Genomic DNA, 18,153 nt, shown 5'->3' with positions numbered 1-18,153 from the left:
AACAGACTCTGTCGAATTTTACCTGGCGAAAAATACAAATTGGATAATGAGGGGTTCACACATTGCCGATTATTTCTCCCGTTTGTGATCAGACAGCGATACGACACAAAAAGTGAAAAAGTTTGATTAGTATCCTCAATTATCTGGAATGTCCTATTGTTGTCTGAACGCAGTCGTTTTAGTTCGTAACAGATTCCTACTGGTCGGAAAGGGTCCGAATAGTTCGGCAAAGCACCCCGACAGTTAGGTGCGTCCCGTAACATTCGGGGAAACTCAGCCGATTTTGTCTAATCGGATTACAATCGTGACAGATTCTGCTGTTTCGGATAGAATTCCTAACAATGTTCTGTGTATTCGGGACGATGTCATGTGGAACGGGAATGATCTGGAGAAATTTTTCATTGCAGTTTTTCTGCCGATTGAGTCCAGATTGCATCCAGATCTTGTCGATTGCGAACCGTTTATGCCGACACCATTCCGAAACAGTCCCGTTATTAATTCTAAATTCGTCAATGATACTTACGTCAGAGTCCCGACAATTACAGAATACAATACGACTGAGACCAGACAAAGCTGTTTGCAATTCGATATAGCGGACCGTGATAGGATTACGTTCCGACAGTACCTGATCATCCCGAGTATGCCGACAGTTTTCGAACGGATAACTTCCGTCAGCGTCGGTTAACTGTCGTGTCACTATCTGATCTCTGTCGGATTACAATCGGTAGAATCGGGACGCAGTCGTGACAGACTCGGTCGAATTTTACCTGGCGAAAGATACAAATCGGATTAGAAGCGGATTTAGAACGGGATTATCGGGATAAATTCGCTTGGAAACCGTTGAATATCGCCTCTTCCTGAACAATATCTGATTGTTGTCGTGATTAATTTTTTTTTTTTTAATTTAAATTAAAGTTTGAATTTCCATCAACGATTCATAGGATCTTGATCAGACTTTTAATAAATTTTAATCGGGAATGGTCCAGTTAAGGACGGCAGTAAAAATCGTGAATGTGTGACCCTAGCTTTAGAGGCGGATTGAGAACGGAATTATCTGGATAAATTCGCTTGGATATGGTTGAATATTGACTTTTCCTGAACAATGTCTGATTGTTGTCGTGATTAAATTATTTGTTTTACAAATTTTATTTCAAATTTTTATTTCCATCCACGATTCACAGGATCTTGATCAGACTTTTGACAATGTTTAAACGAGAATGGTCCTGTCAAGGACGGCAGTAAATATCGTGAATGTGTGACCCCAGCTTAAGCTGAAAAATTAGTGCATTCAGGAAAGAATAACCATGATTATTTATGATTCAATGTTAGGACTGGCATCGAATGTTAAATTACATCCAGTACAGACCTAATGAAAGTTAGGTATTTAATTAATTCGACAGAAATCATGCAACATAACACACTATTCGAAAACCAATCAATTTCAATGTGTGGCTTTATTTTAAATACATTTTTTTTTTAAATCAATATTGATGTTTTGTATCAAATTCATTGTATCTGACGTCAACACCATTTTCAACTATGTACGTGACTAAAGAAATATTTGGAAAAGAAATCACACCAGATTTGCCATTCCTATAATGATGTTAATTTCTATTACAGTGTTCATCATATGTTGGTGTCCCTATTTTATTATATCCCTACTGCAAGTGTATCAGGTTATTAACAACGATACCATTGAAAAGAAAATGACAATAGTCTTCTTCCAAATGTTCGCACCTCTGAACAGTGCTATTAATCCTATCATTTATGGAGTATTTAGTACAAGAATATGTGGTCACTTAAGGTAATATATATATATTAACAAATATGAAATAACAAAACTCAAAGGAATATTCAAACGGAAACTCCATTAGCAAAAACACCATCAAAAGCTCATAAATGTACATAACTAACCTAAGAGAAACAATTGCCATTTTCCTGACTTGGTACAGACGTTTATTTCTGTATATAATGGTGGGTTAAACATGGTTTTATAGCTAGCCAAACCTCTAACTTGTATAACAAAATTTTAGACTTTAGATTCCATCTTTATACATGTTATATCAGAAAATCATTTTACACGAAAGCTCAACATGTTAAGGATATTGAATTATTATATTATCATTTTGAATCATTTGCAGTATTTATTAAAATTAAGAATAGAAATGGGGAATGTGTCAAAGAGCCCGACAATAGAAAAAAACAATACGTCAGTGAACCAAGTGTAATCTAATGAGGATATTCAGGATATTTGCCAAAAAAAAGAACTTGATATGGCATTCAATTACTATCGTGCACAAAAATGTTTACAATTAACCTTTGATAAAGCTTCATACATTACAATTCTGTATTAGCTCAATTGAACCACCATAACTATTCAAAGTTCAGTTTTTTAGTAAAACTGGTGGTCTCGTGAAAACTTTACTCATGTTATTTCTTCATTCAAAAGTGAAGAACAAAATTTCAAATCCATGGTTAAAACAAGCAAATAAGCAACAGACTGATCTACACGGAATGCATGTTCAATTTGCCACTGCATTTTTGCTCAAATTCATCATTATCATAATTAACAACTTTTTATACATGTAAAGCAATGTCTTTTGATGATTCGTGTGGGTCTTCTTTTTTTTTTTAATGCAATTTATATCTTATCTTTTGTTAATTTTCAGGCAAGTTCCAATTATAAATCGTATTATCGAGCATCTTCAGTGCTGTACATTTTATCGTAAACGTTGGTCCTATAGACACAGTCGTAGTGGTTCTGAATATGACCATTCCAATAACGGTATAACAACCAAGAAAACTGACAATGGGGTCACAAAGTCAAAATGCATCACGGAAAACGACACGATTGTAACATTGCTTCGTTCGAATAGCGACAAATCACAGCAACATGTTTCATTTACACAACCAGTGACTAACGGATATATCATGACTCAACAAGCGTCAGCGAATAAACCAAAAGGTCATCGACGTCATTCTGGGTTGCCTTTGGTTAAAAGAAATATTACCGAGGAAGAAAACATATTATTAAGAAATTTGACAAGTAAATTAAAGAAAAGACATTGAAGCATATATCGGATATTCAAGTTTTTTACTCTTAACTTGCCTGCAAAATGTATACATTATTCTTTGATTGATAGAGCTTATTAAAGACTAATCGATATTTTTCTTGCCTTGCCAACTAAATGTGTTTTTGTATTCAGATTGTAGAAGCTTTTCACAACGATTAAAAGTTTATAATGTGGTTCTCATGTTACTCGATTTGTCAACTTGAATCAGCACAGATTATAGGATGGATCAAATACGGAATCGAAGATTACAAAAAAAATCGTCCAAAACAAATTACTTATGTCTTCAGGTAGACATAAAATGTTAATGGAATTCATAGTTGAGCATTTAGAATTAATTACACATGTATACAATCATTTTCCTTACCGCACTGCGGATAAATGATGACGCTGTGATTGGCTCAGTAGGGAGGGTTGGTTAATTTAATTTGAAGTTCATAACGTCACGTCTACTGTTTATGATGACGTCATCTTTTGCTGTTTTTGTTTGAATATTTTTTTTGTTTCAAAAACGCCTTTTTACAGTCCCGCCTGTGATACATTTGATTGACAGTTCACCACGTACGGACAATAGAGGGACAGTAAAATCCATTAGAGATTCGTCCTCTACACTCACCTTTTATGTGTTTAACTTACACTCTGTGGATCCGTACGGGATCAGAACCGAACCATATAACTTATAATTATGACTTAAAGGTGCTGATCAATAGCATTGGGGTATACTGGGGAGAAAGGTCAACCAGCAATATAGCTCACCATTGACCATGACTTTGTATGCCAGGAACTACATGAAATACACATAAACTAATTGTCAACACTCTCCCTGTTAAAGACAATATTTTTAAAACTATGTCCCAAGTCAGGAGCCTGTACTTCAGTGGTTGTCGTTTGTGTATGTGTTACATTTTTTGTTTTTCGTTCATTTTTTTTATATCAATATGGCCGTTAGGTTTTTCGTTTGAATTGTTTTACATTGTCATATCGGGGTCTGTTATAGCTGACTATGCCGTATGAACTTTGCTCATTGTTGAAGACCGTACTGTGACCAATAGTTGTTAATGTCTGTGTCATTTTGGTCTCTTGTGAACAGTTGTCTCATTTGCAATCATACCACATCTTCTTTTTAATATGCTGTGAATGCTGAATTAAAACTGCGAAAGTCAAATTATCTAAAAGTGTATGAACACATTTATACTACATTTCACTAATGATATTGTCATATATTATGCCGTAAAATTATATACGCTGAAGATGTGTCCCGAAGGACAAATCCTTGTATAATAACTATTAAAGTGATCTTCAACTAACTGTTCTCTTGTACCCTGCAGCTGATCATTCATACTTGTTAGTTTCGACGTAATAATGAAGAGAGAAAAGTTCCCCTAATGAACCATTCAAAAGAACTTATCTTCAAAAACAAGAAAATAAGCAGGTGGATTTTCAAAATAGTATTTGTTTTTATATATTTTTTAAATGTATATATTGGCATATCTTGCAAATGTGTATGAAATATAAAACAATATGAATATATCAAGAGATTTTTCATGAAGCATCGTAGAATGTTGTAGAAATTTGAAATAATTTGCAAAACATTTAAACCAAACCATTCATGCTTTGAAGTTTTTTGTCCTATTGTAAAAACAAAGAAATCTAATACATACAAAAACGATATCATGAACTACTAAAGTATTCAATAACAGTTTTTAGTTAAACTCCTTCCAATGGTATGCCTGTATCAGTTCAAGCTTATATTATCTGGTGAGTTATTCGTTATTGTGTGGGTTTTTTTTTGTATTTTGCATTAGCATAAATGGTTTTGTTTTGATCTTTATGTCGTTGTCGTTTCGTGCAGTTTATTATAAATTATAATCCTGGTACCTTTGATAACTATTATTAAATGATATGAGAAAATAAGCCCTAATACGGATAAATCAGCATGTGCAATACTAAAAACGTTCCACTGTCGATATAAATCAAGATTTAATATTGCTCCTCGAACAGGGCCAATACGGAAAAAACAGGGCCAATACAGAAAAAAGCGGGGGAAAAGCCGTATTAGCCCTAGGGCTCATACAGGACGTTCACTTCCGGTTTTCAATTTTCTTACGCCATTACTGAACTTTGGAAGTATCGTTATGCATAAAAACATTTGTATAATATTTTTTAAATTAAAGTCATAAAATAAACAGGTTTAATGATGGCAATGTTTTGTAACGTCTTAAAGTTTTGAAACGGAAAAAACAGGGCCAATACAGAAAAAAGCGGGTCTCGAGGCCAATACAGCAAACCTTGAATATATACCAGTGCCAATACAGAAACAGCCAGTTAATAACACTATATTTTATTGATCCTAAATAACCAAGCATGCTATGATGTAAAAGTGACGTGTTCATTTATGCAGTCAATTTTCATATATTTTGATTGCCATAATATCTTTTTTTGTAAGATCTATTAGACATATATTGGGAGTCCATTGATGAAGTACAAAAAGGAATATCGAAATGCAAAACCTTTTCATCATTCAAATTTATTTAAGGGCATACGATATAGTTTTGATTCCGTATTGAATTTTTAATGAAAATTTGCATAAAGGCTATGTTTTACCTGCTTAAAATTAAATATGCAATAACAACTATATCTTCATGTGCTACTTTTTGATTCTAATATGACGTCCCTATTACGCTTTGTAAACAGAGATGTGTACTAATCAGCACAAAAAATATGTTTGACACATGCGCATAAACTGACTATTTGCATTCTCGTTGTTTTCATGTTTATCTTTATAAAGTTCATATATTTTATCTGCTTACATAAAATCTATTAGTTTTTGACATAAACCATTATATAATTGCCCTCTAATAGTTTAAAAAACCTTATTTAATATGAAAATGCCTGCAAATGGCTGCAACCGGTATCGTTGTTATGGCTGTTCCGTCCATTTAGCAAACCTCCCATGTAAAAGCATATGTTTGATGACTCATCGTCTGCTGTCAAAATGAATAGAAACACAGTATCGCCGTTGAAAATTGGACTCAGAGTTGATTATAAAGGGGCATCTTATAAAATAACAGACCACTTCATGGAACAAAATGCTGTTAGGCAATACATAATACAATCTATGACTGATGGAGGAACAAACAGTGTTTTCAGACACGCGATATGCGATGCCAGAGTTAGTTCAGTTTTCTCAAATTTGACAGAGGACACCATATTCAATTTTGAAAATAATGAACAGTCACAGTCAGATAAGGAACTATCCCAGATTGATGAAGACTTAACTGCTAACTGCATAAACCAAGAACCACCTGCCAAAAAGCCCAGATTTGAGGAACTGCCTAGCAAAGAAGAAATTGAAAAGTTAGCGCTGGCATGAACTGAGCCAAGAACCAACCAGCAGACAGTATGGGGTGTAAAACTTTTAAGAGGTAAAAACCATAAAATGCAAAAAATATTTCGTAGATGGGAAAATATAATCATAAGTTGATTGTAAATTAAACATTTTTATTAATGATAAACCTAGAAAATCGTGAGGTAGTGGTATTTGGCAACGATTCAGCAACCTAAGCAATATTTGTTTACTGTTTCAAACATCAAATTTACTCTTCTGTGTTAGGAACTATAAGTAAACGTAATAAACAAGAAATCAAATGATTCAAATTACAAAATGTAGTATTCTTGCAATTAAATGAGATGTAATTCAATTGTCACTGTCAAGATGCTGATTTAAAATAAAAATATTCCTTTATATTTTTCTGTACATACGGTAGTGTCATTTATTATATATGCAAAAAATAAAAATGCTTAAAATTAAATATATTAAAGAAATTAATAAAACAGTTATGAGCATGCTGAAGTAGTAAACAAAACACCCTGGTGGGGAATCGAACCCCATCCTCCTACGGATAGGTGTACTTCCAAAATACTACCAGAGTTTAATGTTTTGTTCAGTATTACATCAGCAAAAGCATAACGTATTTTCACTACAATGAATGACACAAACATATTGGTACATGAAAAGAAGACAAGCTGAAGCTGAATATTATGTTTTTAATCTAAATAAATATTGATAGAATACTGTACATATATAAAAAAACCTCATTTAATATGAAAATGCCTGCAAATGGCTGCAACCGGTATCGTAAGCAACGTCATTACCTCCCCTGTAACTGTATCGTATACCCTCAACGCACCATTATCTTAACAATACATTTAGATTTGAATTACCACTACTACTAAAAATATATATAAATCTTTATAAATGAAGAATGAAATCATTAGAGAAATAAATCCCATCACTATAACTCGTGTATTACAATATTTCTACATTTTCATCATTTTAAATTATATTATTTAAGAAGCTGGTATACCCTAGCACTTTAAATATTATTTTTTACTGTCTCGAGTGGTGAAATATTGTTACATGTTTTCGCAGTGCCTGTGTCTATAGATTTGAATGCTGTCCGATGTTATAAAAACAAAATTGTCGTTTGGTGCATATAAAAAACAAAATACAGATAATGTTGATTTAACACATACTAGCCTATTATTTTTTTTTTGGTAGTGAGCTCTTCAAAAGTGTCAACACATGATTCTACACCTGAGTTGGTGTGAACCTCGTCACAGGATTTCAAATATACCAAACCTTTATGGGTTGATTTAAAATACAAACATTAGTAAGCAATGAACCGTGTTGTTAAATTTGATATATGCTTTAGTGCTTTTGTTCGGTTTTGTTCTGATTGAGATTATAACACGGTGATGACTAATGTACCCCTATTTTGACAATTCTACCTATTACGTCTGTTTCGTTCACGCATCGTTGTGAATATAATGGATTTGATGCGACTGTTGTACAAGTGAAAGGTTAAGCGCTATAAAACCAGGTTAAATCCATCATTTTCTACATCTGAGAATGCCTGTTCCAAGTCAAGAATATGACAGTTGTTGATTTTATCATTAGATTTTGCTATTTGATTTTGGATATTCCGTTTTGAGTTTTCCTCGGAGTTGAGTATTTTTGTGATTTTACTTTATTATACATTTTTGTCATTAAAATAACATTTAAGTTTGACCGTTTAGAAGAAACATAATTTTATGTCTTTTGTTTTTGTTTTGCTTTTGTTTCATTTTGTATATCACAAATACCGCAATTACGAAGTACAAATTATTTCAAATAAGTAAATTTATACTCCATGCAGTGTGGAATTTATCTTTTAAAGTACAGGAAATAAAATAACTTGGAATAATCATAAAGAAAAAACAAACTTTATTTTCAATCTATAAAAGATAATTTATACAGTTTAGTGAAAAACGATGACATATTGACATATGTACACACTTTCTCGATACATTACACCTTACGAAAACAGTACATACGAGAGTATGTTAAATGACCATGAAACTATTAATATGAAATGCATCTGAAGCGTTTCTTTAATATGTATTGGTTAATCTTTTCTGAATGATGTGTATTCGTTAAGTCTTTGCAACAAACATAACAATTTTCTACGTTATGACATGAACGAGTATTCTGCTTGACGTTAACAATAAAGGAGAGAAGTAAGGAGGTTTTAAACAGCTTCTGACGTATAAGAAATATTGACTACGTATTTATTTTCTCACATTATATAAGACAAATATGCAGGGTATTAATTTTTCTCCATCCTGTAACAAAAATAAGTATATACAAATATATTCCTAGAATATATGAAAGATAAGTAGGTAATAATACCATCAAGGCATATGGTGTACTGATGTCCAAGGTTATACTGAGGTTAGGATGTCGCTTACATATTTAGCTCTGCCACTTTCTGTATGTATGGGCCTGTCACAAGTCAGGAATCTATATTGCAGGGGTTCATTTGTTGATGTCTTACATAATTGGTATTAGTTCATGTTTTTCTACATCGAGTGGACTGTTATTTTTCTCGTTTGCATTGTTTTATATGTGTCTTTTCCAGGGCTCGCAACATATTAGAGAGATTGTTGAAATTACAACTGCTTCCTACACGTATTAACTAGTTAATAATGTCTCCCGAGAGTATAAAAAAATATTAATAAGGATATACTCGCATATGCCACCTAGGAAATTACCCTTAGTCAAAATGACCCAATCGGCAAAAGTACACGAAACAGTCATTTTAATCAGAAAAGAAATATAGAAATAAACAGGATTGTAATTGGGTATTTGCCCAAGACGCGCATTTCGTCCACAAATAACTCACCAATAAAAAATAGTAAAAGAGGCTAAAACAAATCATGTATCAAAAGAGGGACGAAAGATGCAAAAGGGACAGTCAAACTCATAAATCTAAAACAAACTGACAACGCCATGGCTAAAAATGAAAAAGACAAATAGAAAAACAATAGTACACATGACACAACATAGAAAACTAAAGAATAAACAAGGCGAACCAAACCAATAAATCTAAGGATGATCTCAGGTGCTCCGGAAGGGTAAGCATATCCTGCTCCACATGTGGCACCCGTCGTGTATCAATCTGCTCCTGACCTGTGAGAAAAAGCTATTAAACTCGTGTATTCTTGTATACGCACTGTTTTATATTTCACAATATATCAGACTTTTAATCGTGCATTGTCCAAGCCGAAGATGAGTCTCTGTGGTCATTTTTTTCAAGTTTTTTCTCACTTTCTGTTAGCTTATAGTCTTGTTTAGAAATATATTTATATTTGGCTTACAATGTTGCAATGTGTCTAATGACTGGAGAGACAACAGATGCTGGTACAATATATTTACATGAGCAAACAAAAAATATTTCATTGATTAATTTGTTTACGGTTTCTTTCCTTCCTTGTCGATTTATATAAAGATAGCATGCTTTATCCGATAATAATGTTAAAAGCTAATGACCAATATATTTACAAAATTAAAAGATCATTGCTTCCTGTTTTGGCATCATTTAATGCTACTTCGCTATTTTCTGATATTTTTGCTAAATAGATTATTACAACATTAGGGGTGATTTAGATCCTGATGTGTACTATAAACATTTGTATCTGATATGACGGCACGAAAAGGAAGCAATGAATTATTAATTTTGTAATTTTATTGGTCATTGAACTTTAACTTTTATTAGATACATTGTATTAACATGCTATCTTTATATCAATCAACATAAAAAAAGTGAATAATGGCCGAATTCTAAAAGGGCACACTTGCAAACTCAGAAGAAACTAAGTTAGTTACACTTCATGACTGCAAAAACATAAGTGACTTCGAATTTTTTTTTTTAAAGATATTATAACGAGATTGGAATCTAAAGTTGATTTAAGTATGATCAAAGCTCTCGTGCTTCCATAACAAATAAGCCTATTAATATATAAAGTGACGTTAAACACTATCAATCAACATTTAGTATTGAAAAGTAAAATCACAAAAATACTGAACTCAGAGGAAAATCAATTCGGAAAGTCCATAATCACATGGCAAAATCAAAAAACAAAACGCATCAAAAACGAATGGACAAGAACTGTTATATTCCTGACTTGGTACAGGCATTTTCAAATGTAGAAAATGGTGAATTAAACCTGGTTCTATAGCGCTAACCCTCTCTCTTTAATAGCAGTCTCATCAAATTCCGTTATATTTACATGATGCGTTAAATAACCAGTCACAATTAATAAAATAGTCAAAATATTGGTACATCAATCCTTGAATTGATAATTAGATATTGAATTGGTGTAATGCGACTTTCGGCGCAATTATCGTCATTAGAACATCATAAGTATGGGTATTGTATCTTATTCATCAAAATGAAACAAATAAGTATTATCAATAATGAGTAAACGTATTTTTCAAACATCCATATCAAAATAAAAAGATATGCATTACACTTTGAAATTGTTAGTACATATATCCCGATCAGCTTACTAAATATTCACTTTATTAAGAACGCTTTTAATTCATATTGGTAAGGATTACTTGGTAATAGTTTTTATCATTGTCCATCATTTTAAAAACCAAGATTGGATACTTTGGTAAAGATATCATAAAAAAGATTAACAACGAATCTGATAATATGACAAAAGAAACACACTTAAAATCCCTTAAACGTATATATCATTGTAGATACGTAATATTAAAGTACTGATGATTTCGTTGACTACCAAATTCTAGTTCCTTTGATACAATTGATTTTCAGGTTATGTTAAAAAAAAATCCTTTTTTACATTGCATGACAGTGATTTGAAAACACCAGTAAACATCGGTAAATAAATCGAAACGAAATATAATATGATATCCGTTACTACTCGTTAGAGTAGAGAACTGTCATATAAATGTTATTTCAAACTCTCAATAGACTCAGATTTGTTAAATCCGTCATCAGTTTTTGCTGCTACAAAATCCAATCAATGTGCGGTCACTCACAAAAGCTTTCATTAATTATTGTGGTCTTGAATGAAATGTCAACAAATAAACAGGATAAAGAAATGTGTTTTGTCGACAAAAAGCCACAATTCATTTAATCAGTAGTTCTTGTAAACATTTTCTGTTCTTTTTCCTAGCTGTCAAATGAAAGCATTAGACGGACCACTGATTACTAGACAGACTAATACCCTAGGTGTTTGTGTACGACAGTTATTTCTACAAACATAAACAATGTAATATAAAATGATGACGTCATCATCGTGAATGAATAACTTGTTACAATGTTGTTGATGACCTCTTCAGAAGTAAAAAGTAAAATCACAAAAATACTGAACTCAGAGGAAAATCAATTTGGAAAGTCCATAATCACATGGCAAAATCAAAAAACAAAACGCATCAAAAACGAATGGACAAGAACTGTCATATTCCTGACTTGGTACAGGCATTTTCAAATGTAGAAAATGAAGATTAATAGATGATATTTCAAGGTCATTTTTCTGTTAACTTTGACATTTGCTATTTAGGTATTTGTGAAAACCATTTACACGTTTGAGCATTCATTTTAGAAATACAATCGATACATATATATTTGAAACTTCGATGGTGTTTATTTTATAATTTTAAATCAAAGTTTCATGGATTTTACATGCATTACAATGATAATACCAATGTTTCGTATCTCATAGAGTTTCGAAAGTATTAACCAATGAACACACTATGTATTAACCTTAGATAAACTCATCTTAGAAACCAGAATTGAAATTGTATATTTACGACGGACGCTCGTTTTGTCTACAAATGAGTCATTTGTGACGCTCGAATAAAAATAATTTCAACGGGCAAATAAAGTTCAAAGTTACAGAGCATTGAGGACTAAAAACTGCTAATGATTTTGCGAAAACACAGAATTAATACTGCATGTTTTATAACAAACAACAGGCGTGTTTATATATTTCACTCTGTTAGATATGTTCAATATTAGAAATTCCATTCAGTTTTATTTTCAAAAAACTATTGAAAGGCCAACGTTACAAAAAAAGAAGAAAAAAATACAGTTGTAAAACTGAGGTAAACACATCAAATATAAGTGGTGACCAACGACACAACAGAAACTATAAAATGCAACACACGCAGAAAAAAAATGTCGATGAAACAAACAGTAGACGTACGTCTTCAACAGATTCATCAGATATCAAAACAAATGGAATTTATTCTAATACGAAGTTGAAAATAAGTTTTAAAAAGTCGGAATTTGAAAAGATAACCCGGATTATTTCAAATAACGCAGCAATAATCTGTAATTCAGTGGTTGTCGTTTGCTTATGTGTTACATTTTTTTTCGTTAATTTTTGTACATAAATGAGGCCGCTAGTTTTCTCGTTTGAATTTGTTTCACATTCTCATTTCAGGGCCTTTTATAGCTGACTATACGGTATATGCTTTGCTTATTTTTGAAGGCATTACGGTAATCTATAAAAGAAACAGTAGTATAGCACTATAGTTTTGAATTTTTGTGTCATTTTGGTCGTTTCAGGAGAGTTGTCTCATTGGCAATCATACTACATCTTCTTTTTTATATTTACTTGTTTTTATTTTGTTCTTTTTTTTCGAAGTTTGAAACATCATTTCTCATTTTTCTTATAAATCTTATAATAACTATTGCATATCTTCATTTCAAAGTGAATATAAAAATAGGACGATCCTTGTTAACCAACAGTTTTATCTGTTTTATGACGTAATTTGATAAATAATACAGTAATTTAGAAATAGACATGTTCAATTTAATTTGTAATATTTCCCACCCACGATCATGTAATTCCTTTGTTTTTGATTGATATAAACAAAGGAAATAATTTGCTTGAAACAACTAAAAATTTGTGCACTCATAGATAAATTAGACAATATGCCGTTGTATTAGAAATTATATGAACAAGAGTTAGAAAGAGGGCATTTGATTTGAACAATTATATTGTTTCGTCTATTATATAAAACATTAGCATAGTGTAAGATTTAAGGAGACAGATTTGTTAAAGCAAATTTTCTTGTTTTCTGTATCCCTAATATTTATTTCATTTGTATTATAATAATGTAATAAAATTTTGATACTTTCCAATAATACAGTGTTTTCACAAACTGAGTGTGGCGTTTTTTTTTATAACGTTATTTATATTAAGTTAATTTAATATTTGATAATACAATAGCTCAGTTATGTTTGCAGAGAACTGAACTCCTGACTACACCATCAATATTTTATAGGCAGTTTAATGCAATCAAAGACTGTGGCTAAATAAAATCCTCTTATACAGTAGATCAAGGTCTAATATCTTTTTGTTACCGTACGAGTTGGGGCAAACTCTTCAAATATCTTTCAAAATAAATAAATCATTTTTATTCTATATTGGTATTATTTTAGTAGGGTTCTCTATATGAATTGCATTTTGAATAAAAAAGCATATTCACCTGAGAAAGTGTTATTCACCGCGCTAAACGTCACGCGCTTTTACAAGCAACGTTATGGTAAAATATTTCGTGTAAAATTAGTTTTGGTATATGTTTGTCATTGAATACATTATCTTTTCTCGGAATATGGAATAAACCAGTTACTGTCTTTTGTTTCGGTAAATATGGGGTTTAATTGACTTTTCGTCGTCGGCCTCAGTGAATATCTTTTTTTCAAAAGTCAATAAAACCGCATATTTACCTCATCAAAAGACAGTAGTTGTATATAATCATGTTTATTTTGACGAAAATTGAGAGCTTAGTGATATTCACCAGAATACCCTGTTTGTACTCCGAAAGCTTAATACTGCTTGTGTAACTATCGATAATATATCTATTGAAGTACACATCATTTAGTGTACAATTCAGATTTAATTAGGAATCACAGGTTTTCTATTTAGTTATAAAAGCAAAACATTTGAAAACATTTGCTGATGATAATGATTATGTGTGTTTTCTATACACTTTCGGATTCCAATGATTTCAATTTTTTATCTAATGTGACATTGCTACTAATATGCTCATCTGACTATCCAGATTATATGTACGCAGTATCTGTGGTGTTTAAGTCGTATTAGCAACAGCTTGAGTTGATATCATATTGATGTCACTTTTTTCCAGAGTCATTTCCTATATGTTTTAAGTTCTAACTTTAGGCGGAACAGCAAATACCTACAAATTAAGGATAGACTGACAGAATAATTTGAAGAAAAAAACGAAGGGAACGAGAGAAAAAACATCATTCTGCGAAAAACTAAGTAGAAATTAGCGACTAACTATACATGACCACACCTATGATATACAGACATTACTTACAGATATTACCACGATACCTAACGTTCAAACGTTTAAACTGCATGTTACTTAATGTGATATCTGATACTTTTATATATTATAAAATAAAAATAAAAATAATCAAGTATCAAGTAAAATAAAAGAACCTTTATTCCCTTTGTTACTTTCTCCCTTAAGATTTAATACTTTTGCACGTTTTTTAAGACTTGTTATTTTCACGAGAATACACTTTAGGTAACCAATTGAAAACGAAGGGATCAATTATGTCATAAAATGAAACTACTAGCTACTTAAAAAACGTGCAAAACTATGAAATCTAAAGGTAGAAAGCACCATGGGCAATAAAGGTTCTTTTTTTTTTTTCACGACACGCACCTATATATATATAGGAAGATGTGGTATGAGTGCCAATGAGACAACTCTGAATCCAAATAACAATTTATAAAATTATACCATTAAAGGTCAAGGTACGGCCTGCAACACGGAGCCTTGGCTTACACCAAACAGCAAGCTATAAAGGCTTCACAAAATTAGTAATGTAAAACCATCCAAACCGGAAAACCAACGGTCTTACTTGTATAAAAACGAGAAAGAGAAACACGTAGGAACTAACGACAACTACTGTACATCGGATATATGTATAGGTATGCTACTCACAAAAAATCTATTTTTTTGAAAATTTAATCTATTTGAGGAAACGAATTATTGCCAAAACAATTTTGTAAAAAACATTTTTGCCATCCGTTTTTTTCTCTCTCAATCGAATTATGACTTTTTTTATCAGCAAATTACTTCTGTTGCATTTACATATATAGAATAAATATATTGTAATGCTCCAGTTGCTGTAAAACATTGTGTGTTAGTTTGATTTCCAATCACAATAAAAAGGCAGACATTGCATGTACTTTGATCAAGTTGGTTGTCGTTTCCATTAAGTTAAATAAATGAGTTCATGTTTGTATGTAAAACCTGAAATAATTCGAATCAGATTGGCTAGAATGAGACAATGTCATTATCTTTTCTTGTAAAATAACTTTGAAATGAGAGCAGTTGTGTTATACAATTAAATGGAATAAATATATATACTCAAGATGGTAATAAATGTGACAATTGCAATCAGGTCATGTTAGATAGTCAGACATAAAGTGTGCTTCAATTAGACAAAAGGTGAACAAGTTTATATGAAACGTGTCAATGAAACATAAAGATATACAGCGTTCATGTAAGTTTGACAAATACCTTATTGAAAACCTGCAATAGAGATTTGAAATATATCAAAGGGGCATGCAAATTCATTAGTCGAAAATGTAGTGAATAATTCATAAATAGAGAGGATCAAGACCAACTGACATGAATAAATCCTTTTTCATGTTATTCTCTTGTATTGTGTATGTTGCATTATGATCAGCTCGACAAACAGTCCGTCTTTATTTTCGATAAAGTCAAAGATAAGAAACATTAAAGATATGCAAAAATAAAGCTTGGATATTTAATTTTCAAATTGTTTTGTATTTACTTTTCTATAATTTGTATAATGTTGTTTTTCTTTTGCTTTGTTTTTTGCTCCTTTTTGTATTGTATCAGCTAATGAGTTTAAACATTTCATTGGTAATTTTCGTCTTCGATTTCTAATCATTAAGTATTTTCGGTAAGAAAGACAAAAAATTATCACGTTCTTATATCAAAGTAAACTCTAAACGCACTTAAAATATATCCAACCTTTTTCTGTGGTGAGCATCACATATTAAGTATTGCAACATTTGAATTCAACGTTTTATTAAAAAAAGTCATTTAAGAGACTGGAAAATTCATTTTTGCTGAAATATTGTGACTTTATTGAATTGATATTTGAACTGCAAAATTTGATTGATATGTTTTAATAGAAACGTGTTCAGCTTCCCAAATGTGAACTTTCCATTTTTTACGGCAAAAGTTTGACTCCACATTTTTTCTTTAATTGTCCTGTACCAAGTCAGAAAGATGGCAGTTGTTATCTTATATTTTGTTTTTCTGTGTTGCATTTTTATTTTTAATTTGTTTCACTTAAGTGTTTTTGTTTTCTCTCAATCGATTGATGACTTTCGAACAGCGGTCTGCTTTTGTTGCCTTTATATATATTAAATTTGTTAGAAATCAATGTTACAGATATTAATTTAGTTTCAGTTACCTAATACTGTAAACTAACTTAATTTCGCGAGGGATTTATTTTCGCGATTTTCGCGAGTGGGAAAATAACGCGAAATTAAATTGTCGCGAATATGTAAAAGTTGGATCCCTATCTAACTTTATCAAGTAAATAAGAAAAACGCGAAATTAAATCGCCGTGAAGAAGACTAGAAAGGGATAAACGCAAAATAAAGTATCCGCGAAAATAAGTTGATTTACGGTAATTATCCCGGTTTCTAGGAATAAAATAAACATCTATCGTACGTAGAATAGAAAGATATTTATATTAGGAGACGTTTGTGTTTTTGTATGTATTAAGCCAAACCCATTGGAAATTAATCCTTTGTATGAGAAGTATTTTCCTAGTGTGATATACTCTGGACTTTACACTATAGCAAATTCGTTAAATGAATTCATTTGAGAGATAATTAATGAATTAACAGTTCTATTAAGACAGCGCTTCTAATTTGCATCAAAGAGTAGACAAACGTATAATTACTACGCCACAGTTAAAGGTATCTGAGAACCATCATTTCAATATTTTGATTCTCCTGATGGGCGTGTTGTCTGACTCGCCAACTACAGGTAAATTAATAGTAACAATAACTTTCTAACTAAATAAAGATTGATCTAGCGTTTTCACCATTGTGTTATATGATCTCAACATAGCTAGAAGGATTACAATTTGATACGCCTAAATAAATACTTATCAATGACTCTCGAATCACAAAATGTAAAAAACAAAAATGAGTGGTATTACAATCGAACGTTTCGGCATCGAGAAAACATGTGTATGAAAATCAAAGTAACAGATACTACTTAAGCGTCAATAACCATATAATTCGTATATCGGTTTAAAGAAAAGAAGTCAGCTCTTTAACTAGGTAGACTTTAACGTTTTCGTAACATGATACCTATGTATTACGCCAAGCCCATTTAAAGTTAATCCTATGTCTGAAAACTATTTTTCTTATGTGATATAATGTAGACTTAACGTTTTTCTTTTATCTTTCAATTAACTTTGGACTTTAACGTTTCTTATTTATCTTTTAAATTAACTATATTGATGGCAGACACGTTTGAAATAGAATAAGAATGATACGTGTATATTGAACGCTCGATTGTTGTTAATTTAATGTCTAGGGTTGGTCATTTGTTATATCAAAGTTGGTCAATGCATGGCCATTTGATTTTGTTTTCAGAAAGACAGAGTGAATTTTAATAAAGTCCCGA

The 18,153-nt window shown here is 31.5% G+C and overlaps 1 protein-coding gene across 1 annotated transcript; it reads left to right on the top strand.

Annotated features, from left to right (window-relative positions):
* Positions 1 to 1,622: 1,622 nt before the first annotated feature.
* Positions 1,623 to 3,139, top strand: LOC134695196 (uncharacterized). Its single transcript, XM_063556408.1, has 2 exons — positions 1,623 to 1,804; positions 2,670 to 3,139. Exons 1-2 carry the CDS (start codon positions 1,707 to 1,709, stop codon positions 3,067 to 3,069), a joined length of 498 nt encoding a protein of 165 aa, XP_063412478.1. The 5' UTR covers positions 1,623 to 1,706; the 3' UTR covers positions 3,070 to 3,139.
* The last annotated feature ends 15,014 nt before the right edge of the window (positions 3,140 to 18,153 follow it).

The sequence above is a fragment of the Mytilus trossulus genome, chromosome 13 (genome assembly GCF_036588685.1).
Source record: "Mytilus trossulus isolate FHL-02 chromosome 13, PNRI_Mtr1.1.1.hap1, whole genome shotgun sequence".
Lineage (NCBI taxonomy): Eukaryota > Metazoa > Mollusca > Bivalvia > Mytilida > Mytilidae > Mytilus > Mytilus trossulus.
This window is presented reverse-complemented; position numbering and strand designations above follow the sequence as displayed.

Coding starts and splice junctions, on each gene's coding strand:
- LOC134695196 (XM_063556408.1), top strand. CDS start 1,707: ATGACAATAGTCTTCTTCCAAATGTTCGCACCTCTGAACAGTGCTATT. Junction 1,805..2,669: donor AGAATATGTGGTCACTTAAG/GTAATATATATA, acceptor GTTAATTTTCAG/GCAAGTTCCAATTATAAATC.